We start from the raw sequence: 12,065 nt of genomic DNA, 5'->3' as shown, positions 1-12,065 counted from the left end.
CGCGGGGCGGGGCGGGCCGCCGGTGTCACCGCGGCTCGATGGCGCCGACCGGGGCGGGGGCGGGCGGCCTTGCCCGGTGGCCCCGGGTCCCGGGGCTCCGCGGCGGGGCTTCGGGGGGCTCCGGTTCTAGGTCTGACCAGGCTCCGGGGCTGACGGGCCTCCGCGGGGCTGATAAGGCTCTGGGGGGTTCTGACAGGGCTCTGGGCCTGACGAGGCTCTGAGGGGACTGGCAGGGCTCCAGTGGGCCTGACAGGGCTCCAGTGGGTCTGACAGGGCTTCAGTGGGTCTGACAGGACTCTGGGACTCTGACAGGGCTCCAGCGGGTCTGACAGGGCTCTGGGACTCTGACAGGGCTCCAGCGGGTCTGACAGGGCTCTGGGACTCTGACAGGGCTCCAGTGGGTCTGACAGGACTCTGGGACTCTGACAAGGTTCCAGAGCTGACAGGGCTGCAGCCCCAGCTTGTTCTCCACACAGGCAGAAGATCCGTCTCCTTCTTTTCCTGGTCCCTGACCAGTGTCTCACTCCTTCCCCAGGTATTTCTGCACACCCAAATCCTTCTGTTGGCAGGTCGCAGGGTGTTGTTCCAGTCCCACTCCTCCCCGCGTTCCCTTTGCTCTGGACACCGAGGCCTGGGATCCCAGACCAAGGCCAGGAATAATCAGCAGTAAGCATCAAGCACAGAAACAAACTAAGGGCTGTAAATCAATCTGGCTGCGTTCTTGCCAGAGGGCTGTAGGCGGGAGCAGGAATGTGGACAGGATTGATCTGGGGCTTCCAGAAGGGTTTCTGATCTCACTCACCAAACTCACTGGTGTATCGCAGGGCCAGGAAGACGCTGGTAATGACAGGACAGGGCCGTTCCCTCAACCCCAGCTGAGCGTCACCAGGTGAGTCAGGAAGCTGGAAGACAAGGTGTTCAGCAAACACAGTCGCTTTGCTATTTATATATCGCCACAGTATTACTCAGAGCTGTACTGTATGCAAAGATTTGTAGACTAATAGAGTACCTTTGCACCAAAAAAAGTATAACCCAAAGGGCTGGTGAGAGAACAGGGAGTTGTGTGTGGGCAGATAAAGCTGAGGAACAAGAAAAGGTTTAACATAAAATATTGGAACTGGCTCCCCGCAGAAAATGCTGTGTGAGAAGAACAAAGGGAACCAGGAGCCATGGGAAAAGCCGAGGAGACTGGTCGTGAGAGGTGGGGAGACCCTGGTTGGAAGCAAACATGGGGTGAAACATGGATGCTGGCAGAGCGGCCCAGCCCTGGGAGTGCATATGCTCTGTGAAACACACAAAAAAGGGATCCTTCCCAGTGTCTGGAAGGGAAGGAACTCCTGGCAGGTGTTGGGGATGATGTGGGTGCAGCAAAAGAGTATTTTGGTCAGGGCCATGCCAAAGAGAAGAGGCAGTGCATTTGCCGAGGCAATAACCAATGCCGGGAAAGGGGGCAGGTGTGGATTTGGGGGCTATGCTGAAGTTTTCCATGTTTTTCACCATGGCAGAACTTCATCCTGATCCCAGGAAGGCACAGCTTTGCCTTGACGCAGACAACGATCTCTGTGCAGGTGAGACGACGTTCACCTGGGAAGCTCCAGGCGGGAGAGCGGTGATCTGGTGATCCAGCGGAGCCATTCCCCGTGAGATCAAGCTGCGAGCAGGACAAGGCTGCGCCTTCCCAGGACAAGCATGCTCCCAGGAGGAGGCTGCGGTCAGAGACCCACCGAAGTCTGGAAGAAGGAGCTGTGCCGAAAAAGGGACACTAGACCCACTCACCCACTAGACGGGTGGTTTTTTCACCGCGCTGGTTTTATTACACAGAAGTTACCGGCGGAGACGTTCAGCAGCGCCTGTGGGCACTGAAGCGGCGAAGGGGCCGGGGGGGAGCGAAACATCTCACGGATCCGTCCCGGCTCTCCGCAGGCATCGCCCTCGCCCGCCTACCCCCCCCCCGCCCCGGGGCGGTCCCTGCGCGCAGCCGCGGATGTCAGCCCAGCCCCGCCGCGCTGCTCGCCGGTGGCGGGGCCCCCCCCGTGCCCGGCGGGACCCGACCCAGCATTTTCCCCCCCCGGGCGGGTAAGGACGGCGCCGAGGCTTTTCCTGGCGGGCGGGGGGGGGGGGGGTCTCCTCCCGGGACCGGGGCTCCCTGCTGGCCCCCCCGTCCCGGTCGCTGTGCGGGAGTGGAAGGGCAGTTCGGGCGCTGGTGGTGCGGGAACTGCTCGGCGTCGTTCTCAGGGACAGTCGCGTTCAAATTAGCCGGAGGCTGAGCTTATAATTAATTCTCCCCCCCCCCCCCCCCCCCAGCTACCCTAGCTACAGGAGGATAAAGTTTTCTGTGCATCAAACTGGACAGATAAATCTTTTTCCAGCTCCCTCTGCTGAAATGATCCGGGCAGTCAGGTTTGGATGCTCTGACATCCAGTGGCAGCAAAAGCCAAAGTCACGTACGTTTCCTGCTTTCAGTGAAACGCAGGCATCGCAGAGTTTCAGCTTTAGAAATGTAGAACAGTTTCCAGAGGATTCATGTCACTTTGGGGTTTTTAATGGAGCTGTAGAGATAATGGTGTGAGCTTCCAGAAAACACAGATGAGGAAGCCCACATCCACCACTCTTTACAACGAAAAGCAGAATTTTTGTGTCTAGTAACATCTTTTTTTTCTGCTGTTAGAGACACCAAAATGTAAGCATTAAAATACTCAGTTTTGGACTGAGACGTTCTCACTGCTTGGTACTTACATGATATTATCCGGAGATACTTATTTCATGTAAATATGTGCTTAGTCTTAAGAGTGGTATTTCCAAAGTGTTGCTGTTGCATGCCTTCAACAGCAACAAAGATAAAACTGCTCTAAGGAAAACTGTTAACTGGGAATTAATAAACCTGCTAAGAACAGTCATCCTTGAGCTTTTGTACGGAAACAATAGAGCTCTATTTGCCTCTTGAAATCGGGTGATAACGGGTTGCAACTTAACAGCTCTGCAAATGGAGAGCTGAATGTGTGAAACAAGGCGAACAGTAATACATACTGCTCGACCCAAGGTTACTCAAGCAAGCCTTTACACAGCCCGGGAGGAAAAAAACTCGACTGCACTGTTGTTCAGCCATCTGACATGTTTTCTTTCATCATGAGCTTCCCCTCGGGGAAAATGGATGACAGGATTGCTCTGTCTGCAAACAAACAAGTCGCATGGCTGCTCCTGACTTCGTTCTCAGTGTTGGAAAGGTGTCACGAGAGGAAATCGTACTTAGCATGAGGAGCTGGGATGTTGCTTTATAATTATTTTCTTGGTTTTGACAGAAGCTGCCATCAGGGAAACTGGCTCAAAGAGTTGCCATGAAGTGCCCTGGCCCTCCAGAGAGCTCAAGACTTGCCTTCTTCCTGGACAATGCCTTAGCCAGAGAGGCTAGGATTTGGAAAGTGCCAGTTTTCCAGAATCTCTCCCTGAAGGTACTCTCCCCTGTCCTCTTTGGAAGTCCTTAAGGGACTCTGCAGAGGTGCAGTGCTGGTCCTGCCATCTAATCCACCTGAATGCAAAAGTCATCCCATATGGACTAAGTTTCAGGAATGGAGGGGGAGGAGGGTCTGTACTTGTCCCATCTTACATCTTTTTAATGCCCTATGTAAACCAGGTGCTTTGCATTTTGTTTTGACTCAGGTAGTTTTGGGAAATGTGGTAGAGCAGGTAAGAGCAGACAATCAATGGTAAAGCCATAAATATGTCACGTTAGAGTTAGTTGTGCTCGACACCATCTTTTGGGTCCCATCTCTTCAGGTGGGAGAAGAGGGAATTCACTGAGGCCTAACAGAAACCCAGCCCCATTCCCAGCTGCTGAAGCAAGTCAGTCTGCTACCTGAGGAAGTTACAACACTTAATGTTGCCTCTGTGTACAATAGAAACAGGTATGCTCAGCTGCTTCTGTAAAGTGCATCAGATCTGTGGAAGGATGCACAAAAGTGCCCTGCCAGCCTCATCTCTTTTTTTGCAATAGTGTAGAAATGCTATTTTTTACCAAGTGTTTTTACTGTCAAATAAAGCAAAATAGTGCAACAGATAACATGATGAGTAATATTAAACGAATTGGTGGTAAAAGTTGTCTGTTCTATGTAGCTGCTCAGGCCTTTCAGTTCTCCTACAATAATGTTCAAATTCGTGCCATGGATCATGTGTGGCGTAACGGCAGCCAGAGTAAAGTCCTTCCTCTCACCTGAATGCATCTTCAAATAAGATGTAAGAAAGAAAAAACTGGAGTATGTTTTGCCTTGTGCCTTGGGGGAGGTGAAAGCCTGGCTTCTGTGGTCCCAATGCTAAGCAAATTCAAGGGCTGTTTAAAAAAATATGATCTTGCAGAGTAAATCAAAACCTGCTCCTGACTCCAGTTTCTCTCTCCCTGTCGAGGCTGTCTGAATGAAACACGTGCTGCATTGGAGGCTTCAGTTTTCTCAGGAGGGTGAAATAATGAGCACACTCTGCACCTTGCTTGTAAGAGCTCGGTTCGGTGGTTTGTACGCACTGTGCAAGGGGAGAACTGGGTGCTTCCCCATTCAGTACAAGCAAGCCGGTACCAGGCCCTTGTAAGCACAGCTAGAGCCTGACTGGGTGGGCAACACTAGTGAGTACTTCAGGCTGCTCTGAAATTTGCCCTTGCCCTCACTCTGTAGACACAGCCGACAACTTTCTGCATTTCAAGCCTCCAGACATCTGAAACGTTAATTAGAGCTCTTAGAATGATTTGAGTCTTCCTTTGGAGATACTTCAACAAAATCATCAAAGCACTAACTGTATTTTTCTTCTAACTTTGTCTTCCCCCTCAGGGCACAGATATCTCCCTGTCCTGTTACAAGAAAGCGGTTCTCTGGATTGCAGAAATAAGCTCTCAGTTCAAGTTTCACCCTGAAACATTTGCCTTAGCTACTAGCATCTTTAACCGGTTATTGGCATCAGTAAAGGTAGAGAATCTCTGTCAGCTGTTTCCTGGCGAGATCACTGATTGGGGATGTAAAGAGTATGTAATCAGTTTATACACAAAGCAGGTACTATGTTTGGCAGCAGATTTAGGGAGCAGTCAGGGTCTTTGTGGGGAAGGCTTTTAAGCCTATGAACTCGGGTGTTTGATGAGGTTCCACTGATTTACAGTCTTCTGTAGAAGTGTTTGTGTGAATTGTAGTCCAAATGCTGTGATAAATACAAAGAACTCATCAGCTGGTTGTCTGTGCTAAACGGAAAACATTTGCACTATCACTTTTAATATTTTAGTTTTGAAACCACTATTTTTAACCAAACCATGGGGCCAACTTTTTCTGTCACTGAAGCAACAGCAAAGTTATGAGTTGAACTGAGCCTTGCAGCTCTCAATTCTATTTAGACCAATACCAGCATTTAGCAAAAGCATATTATTTAATATCTCAGCTGAGAAGAGGAATAACTTTTGCGTTGTAAATACTGTGGCATTGCATAGTCTAAAAATTGTGGGATACTTGAATAAAAATTGCACCAAGAGGAGGATTTATTTTGTTTCACTTTGGATTTCATTGTTCTATTTCCAGCTTCAAATGAAACTTTCTGCAGCTAAACTAATTCAGAAGCAACTGTAACTTAAATGAAAGTCTGAAAGTTGTGCATCTGTCGTAGAATGACAATGATTTCCCCCGAGACTGTTACCTTCTTTACTCAGTGTTTTCTTCTTCTCCCTTCAGGCCCAATTAAAATATCTTCAGTGCATAGCAATTTCCTGCCTTGTCCTTGCAGCAAAAACCAATGAAGAAGATGAGGTCTGTATGTTTAATTTTAAAACACACTAAACTCATCTCTTGTGTTCATGTTGTTCGTGTTTCCAGGTCTTTCAGCAACTTGAGCATAATGAGGAAATGTTAACAGATTTACCCTAAGTAGTCTTTAAGGGGTGACAGTAACATTTTCAGTCCTGTTTCATCATTGTTTGGAAGAATTGTGACCTTTATGGATGAAGGACTTGTGTTTGCTTATGTAATGGATATGTTTCCCTCCTCCTGCCCTGAAACCTCTCTCCTCTCTTCAGAATCCACGGCTCGCAACAAAGCTTAGTCTGGGGCAGGGGATGGTCAAGATGCACGTGCACAGCTTTGTGCGCGCAGCATCGGAGTGCTGTAATTCTGTTGCGATAGGTCCTGGGAGGGTAAGGTAGGTAAGACAAAGCAGAGGTTCTTCAGAGGAAGCTTAAAACAGATGAGTTTGCTTGGAGTCAAAACTGGTTTCTGAACCTGGTGAGGAAATGACTCAGGTCTGCACCTCAAGATGAGCATGTAAAATCAGCAACTACCCATGTAAGTGTGAGATTACACACGGTAATCTCTCATGGCAGAAGTGCACTGATAGACTTCTTCAGACATTTACAAACATGAGCCCAAAGCATTTCAGCTTGCACTTCTCCTCTTTCCTTCATTCTGTTTTGAAAAAGAACAGGAAACCTAGGAGTTGGAGTCAGACATGCATGTCTCTTCGAACCACCTCTGCTGTAGTGAAATGCTCTTCGCAGCCTTTCTTAAGATGTGTCACACTGAGGTTATTCTTCTTTTCCTCTCAGCTAAGAAGGAGAAGCTGAGTCAATGACCGCAGGAAACAAGACAACCACAGAAGGCCCTGTAAAACAGGCCAACAGGAAGCCTCCTCCTAGCTTGTCAGAGGAGCCAAACTAATGAGGCTGGTAGCAGGGAACGTGCATCACCGATGCAGCATTAAGGAGGCTCACAGTGACCAGGGAGGTGAACAACATCGTTCTTGCCGTGGGCTGGGTTCGTACCCAGCTGCCCTGTGGCGAGCGTGGACCAGTCTTCATTTAGGATGGGAGTTACCTAGGAAAGTGGTCTCCTGAACAAGTATTCTGCCTTAGCAGTTTGGGATGTGTATAAACTTGTCAGATCCCTTTGCAATACAGAGAAACACACAGAGCACTGTGTAGGACGTTGGCTTCTTTATTTTTTTTTTGTAATTTTTTTTTTTTTTTTTTTTACAGGTAATACCATCGGTGAAGACGCTTGCAGTGCAGAGTGGTTGTAAACGCTCTCCAGCTGAGATCTTGAGAATGGAAAGAATTATACTAGATAAGCTTCACTGGGATCTTTACACAGCAACACCAATGGATTTCTTAAACATCGTAAGCACTAAGTTTTGCAAATTTTTTTCTTTAAAGAAACAGCTCCTTATCAAATAAGACTAGAAAACACAGATGCGCATACATACACACACCCACACATCCTTCCCAAGATGCTTTGCAAACTACCTGTTGCTAGCTATCTGCAAGTCTTTTGAAGAGTGTTACAGTGATTTTTTTAAATTTATTTTTAAAATTGTCTGCTATTTAAAACCTTTCATTTTGCTCAAAAAATTTACTCCCATCTTAAAGGACAACTAAAATGGACATTAAAAAGATTCTCATAATGCACAACTATACGCCATTTTTATTTTTTTTAAATACACACTGCAAAAATATTTCTAACTATTTCCATTCTATTAATACTGTACATAGAAAGCTGTCAGAGTTTTGCTACATTTCACACACAGGTTTTTTCTTAAACCATTTTCCTTTTCATCCCACTAATTATTCACCCTTGTTTTAGGCAATGAGACTACCCCAATCTGGCACTTAGTTCACACTGCAGTTACTAAACATTTGATAGAAACAATTAAACTTTGTCTTCAAGAAACGATCATGTTCTAGTAAGGCAAAAATCATGTGATACAAACACATCCTGGATCCCTTTTTTAAGGTTATGTGCAAATATTAAGCCATCTTAGGCTGCTGATTGTGAGAACTGCCTTTCTTAGGTGCTTGTTTCCTCAGTAAATTCAGAGTGCAGTCATGATTATTGGTTTTACTCTATTCGTATCTGCTGGCCTGAATTCTATCTCCTGGATAGCAATCTGGATAACGTAGAAACTTCAGAAATTGTTAGGAAACACAGACCTTGTACATTCATTATAAGCTCAAAAAACAGTTCAATGGTTGGCAAGTACAAACACAAAACACAAAAAAAAAAGGGGCAGGGGGAACCCTTTAGGTTTTCTGATACAAGATGAAATTAGTCTGTACTTCTGGTTGATAACATATGAAAACATACAAAGTTCACTGACCTCTGCTTTTTTTTTTTTTTTATATATATATATATGTACTTTATCTTCTCTCCAGTTCCATGCCATGGTGATGTCCAACTGGCCCCATCTACTACATGGGCTGCCTCAGATGAATCCTTCCCGCCATGTTGCATTCTTGACCAAACAGCTACAGCACTGTATGGCGTGCCACCAACTATTGCAGTTTAAGGGCTCCACATTGGCTTTGGTGATCATCACCTTAGAGCTGGAGAGGCTGACTCCTGATTGGTTTCCTGTTATTACTGATCTGCTAAAAAAAGCACAGGTAGGAATCAAAATGGCCTTTGGTCACAAATCTTGAGGCCAGGACACCGATAAATTAATAAAGCGCACATGTATTTTCAACCAACATTGCATTTTAGCAGCCTTCTGAGAAGCGCATGTCCATGTTCTGCCTTTCCTGCAGACCATGCTACCGCTAACAAGAGAGGGAATAAAACTGCAGTTAAGGGCTGGGACTGGGGAGAGAGCCTTCCCTTTGGCAGGGAAGGGAGGTTTCCAAATTGCTTGGCCACAGATAGCCCCTTGCCTCCTGAGCAAGGAGAGATTCTCCCACAACGGGAGTGGCTGTGAACACCTAAAAACCTGCCCACTGTGTCCCCAGCCTCCCACTGAACACTGCAAAAACTTCTAAGTACAGTTACATTGCTTTTAAAATATAATCAATTTGGCTTCTAATGATACACATTAAAGGCAAGCTCTGGGGTTTTTTTTAAAGCTTTTCTCTAGTTTCATAAAACACGTGCCTTTTAAGAGAGTATACCTAGAAGGCTAAAGACCTGTCAGCTTACCGTCAACCCATTTTGTGGTCTTGAATTTGTCCGAAATAGCCTAGCTTCCTGCTGTCCCTCCTGACTGTTGTTGCCTCCTAAAAAGAGGGATTGCTTGCCCACCTTCTGTGTGGTAGTTCAGGAGCTCCCGGTTAAGTATTTTGCATCAGGGCCAACGTGCATAGTGCTGATATGCATCTACTGAGGCACGCAATACAGCCTGTCCCTGCCCTCCCACTAATTACAGAGTTACAGGACCAGTGGCCAGGAGTAATTTATCATGAACTTATAAAAAATCTGCGTCTTTCCTTACAGGTTAACAGTGCTGAGTTCATCCACTGCAAAGAGCTCGTGGATCAAGAGCTAATGCGCTTGCAGCCATCCAATGCTGTTTATATTTTCTGTCCCATCAGTCAAGCCATCCAGGGCCACCCCAAGGCAGGGCTACCCTACCACAACCCTTCTGGATTGAAGAATTCCCATCAAGTGAGGTTGAGGGTCGCTGTAAACCAGCCAGTTTTAGCACCTTTCACACCTACTACCGCCCAAATTCCTGATGACCGCATGGAGACAGATGAATACTATGATGGATTCAGACACCTGTACAGTGAGGATGGGGGAGCGAGTGGTGGGAGGGTGACTACGGGTGGCTCGTGCCCTCAGCTGAGGCCTGGAGAAGGCAGCTCCCCGTGTCCTCCCTTACAGGCGCCTGAAAGGGACTAGTGGAGAATTACTGCCTTGGAAGCAGCAACTGCAGAAGCAGCGAACAGAACAGCCGACACAACAGAGCAAAAGTGCTGCTGTGTTTTTCAGAGGATAATGACAAAATCTTTCTATTTTTTTATGTCCTTCCTAAGCAGTATGTGCTACCTCTCAGTTTTTAACATCACGTAAATACAGAAAGCTGGGGAGAGAAGGGACTTGGTCACAGTCCTACAACTCAGGGATCAAGTTGGCAGAAGGCTATGCACTGCACCAGACAGAACCAAATGTCTCAGAGTTTATTTTTAAAATAGCTGTGATGGAGCGTGACAGGTTGAGCCTTTCATCCAGCTCACTCCATTGTTCTCTTATTAGAGCTAATCTGACTTGCCCCGTGGGAGCTGCTTTCGAGGAAGGGGGAGCTCCCACTGCTGGCTCTGTAAGAGTAGTTCTCAGGTAGAACCAAGGTTTTGATTTAGTAGTGAGAAAACCGAGAATCAAACCTCCAGTTTTTCTTAAGACCTTACCCTGGAAGCCAGGGGTCTGAGGTCTGTGCTCCTTCCTGGTTTAAGCCATTAAAGACCCAATCCCAGTTCCTACACGCTGTGGGAAATTGCTTCTAGTCCACAGTCACTGTTGCCTTGGGCGCTCACAAACCAACATGTGCCTTTCAGGTTTGGGTTTTTTTTAATTTGTTCTGTCTTACCCGACTAGACGATACAAAATGCCTTTAGTTAATTCTGCCTCCCCCCCCATTAGTTTTTATGAACTGCTCATCTCCATAGCAAAGCAGTTTTACAAACTACAACGGTCAGTTTAAACCTCTATTGCACTTTTAAAAACCAGCCTTACACATTCTGTTAAAATAAGTGTTTCCTTAGATTTTTTTTGGTTTTGTTTTAAACAATAGGGCCAGCATTTTTAGGTGATTGTTATCCTAGCTTGAAGGTATAATCCAGACAGTACTGGATGAATAACGCCACCACAGCTGCAAGTCCTGTCACAGAACAGGGAAGGGTTTCACGTGGACTGGCACAGGCTCAGTGCTGAGCAGGTGTCTCACGTAATGACACAGGATAAATAAATAGGTGACAGGGATGAGACAGGAGCAAGGAGACCCTCATGCTGCATAACAGCAGCACTCATCGGTGCAGGAAGAAAGTTTCTGACCTTCTTCCCCTTGCTCATGATCTTACCTTGTAGGAGAGGAATTCCTGAACATCGAATTGTGCAGGACCAATGTCCTGAGCAGCTCTGTTAACAGAGAATGCTTTCTAAAGTATAACATTTGCCAGAACTGGCACGGAGAACAGAGTGAGCTTTGTATGTGTGCAGGGAGAAAGCTGTGCTTTTCATTTTAAACTGCAAAGAAAGCAGTGCCTCAGTGTTCCAGAAAGAAACATTTAGTATCGGAGACTTAGTGCAAATGACATGTGTGCGCAGATGTGACTTGAACCAGCGGTGAAACCGAGGGAGGTCCCATGAGGCAAGTCAAAGCTACCGCAAACTGTGAATGCCGTGCTGCAGGGGGGAGCCTCTGCCCTGGCCAGGGGATGCTGCAGGAACAAGACTCGCCGCCCAGTTTTAGACCGGACGAGATTTATGAGGTACCCACGCAGCCGGGGGCCGGGCAGCAGCACGCTTGGGATATGTTATTTATTCATCCTGCCTACGTACCACAGGGAAGGTTTTAATTTCGTGGTAGGGCTCTTCCCTCCCCCCAGCGCAGCGCCTTCCTTTTCTATCACAAGCTGTGACTTGACTGCCTGACTTTTTGAAGGAGGCAAGTTGTCTTTTGTAGTTTTCATTAAATAAAATATAAGCTTGGTCTGCGCGTTCTCAGTGTGCTCCTTGACAAGCCCAGCCAAAAGCCGATGCCCACACAGGTCCTTGCGGGAAGCTGGGGTGCGTGTCTGGTTCTGCTTTCCTCCCGTCCCTTTGCCCTATCTCAACCATCTTCGCCAGCTGCGTTAACCAGTGGAAATGCTAGCAGAAAAGTTCTACACACAGTAATTAACATGCTGTAACTTTATACCACAACGACCATAGCTCATGTTTTTCCCCTGGCTTTGAGCCGACGTACATATTTTCTTGCCCATAAGCTGGATGACACAAAAAACCATGAACAAGCCTGCTTTTCAAAACCTCTGCAGATCTATACGATCAACATTCAAAAGTACATGTTAATGGGGTTAATTCCAAAGGATGAAGTCAGTGCTGAAAGGCCCATCAGGGTCCTGTGTTCCCACTCAGCGTGCAGGACACCATGCTGGGATGGGAGCAGTAAATCTGGAGCCTGCCTGCTCTCCCAGGATATGCTGTTGCTTCTCTCTGGCAGCGCAGGTCCCTTCTGCACACCTATCCCAGTGCTGGAGTCACGATAAAGGAACTAACGCTTGTGGCTTGGCTTCAGGAGGTTAAAAGTGCCGCTTACCTTTGCGTTCCCGTCATCGTTAGGAAGGG

At 47.1% G+C, this 12,065-nt stretch overlaps 1 protein-coding gene and 1 long non-coding RNA gene across 2 annotated transcripts; both read left to right on the top strand.

Annotated features, from left to right (window-relative positions):
* Positions 1–59: 59 nt before the first annotated feature.
* LOC128134451 (uncharacterized) lies at positions 60–1,025 on the top strand. The gene is made up of 3 exons (XR_008232760.1): positions 60–130; positions 536–666; positions 825–1,025. It is a non-coding gene; the product is annotated as an uncharacterized LOC128134451 (long non-coding RNA).
* A 936-nt stretch (positions 1,026–1,961) lies between these two features.
* Positions 1,962–11,437, top strand: CCNI2 (cyclin I family member 2). Its single transcript, XM_052816279.1, has 7 exons — positions 1,962–2,076; positions 3,300–3,449; positions 4,815–4,949; positions 5,697–5,771; positions 6,992–7,132; positions 8,165–8,395; positions 9,216–11,437. The coding sequence occupies exons 2-7, from the start codon at positions 3,336–3,338 to the stop codon at positions 9,621–9,623; spliced, it is 1,104 nt and encodes a 367-aa protein (XP_052672239.1). The 5' UTR covers positions 1,962–2,076; positions 3,300–3,335; the 3' UTR covers positions 9,624–11,437.
* Positions 11,438–12,065: the final 628 nt, after the last annotated feature.

This window comes from Harpia harpyja, chromosome 20, assembly GCF_026419915.1.
Source record: "Harpia harpyja isolate bHarHar1 chromosome 20, bHarHar1 primary haplotype, whole genome shotgun sequence".
NCBI classification, from domain to species: domain Eukaryota; kingdom Metazoa; phylum Chordata; class Aves; order Accipitriformes; family Accipitridae; genus Harpia; species Harpia harpyja.
The sequence above is the reverse complement of the archived record's forward strand: the minus strand, read 5'-3'. Positions and strand labels throughout refer to the sequence as shown.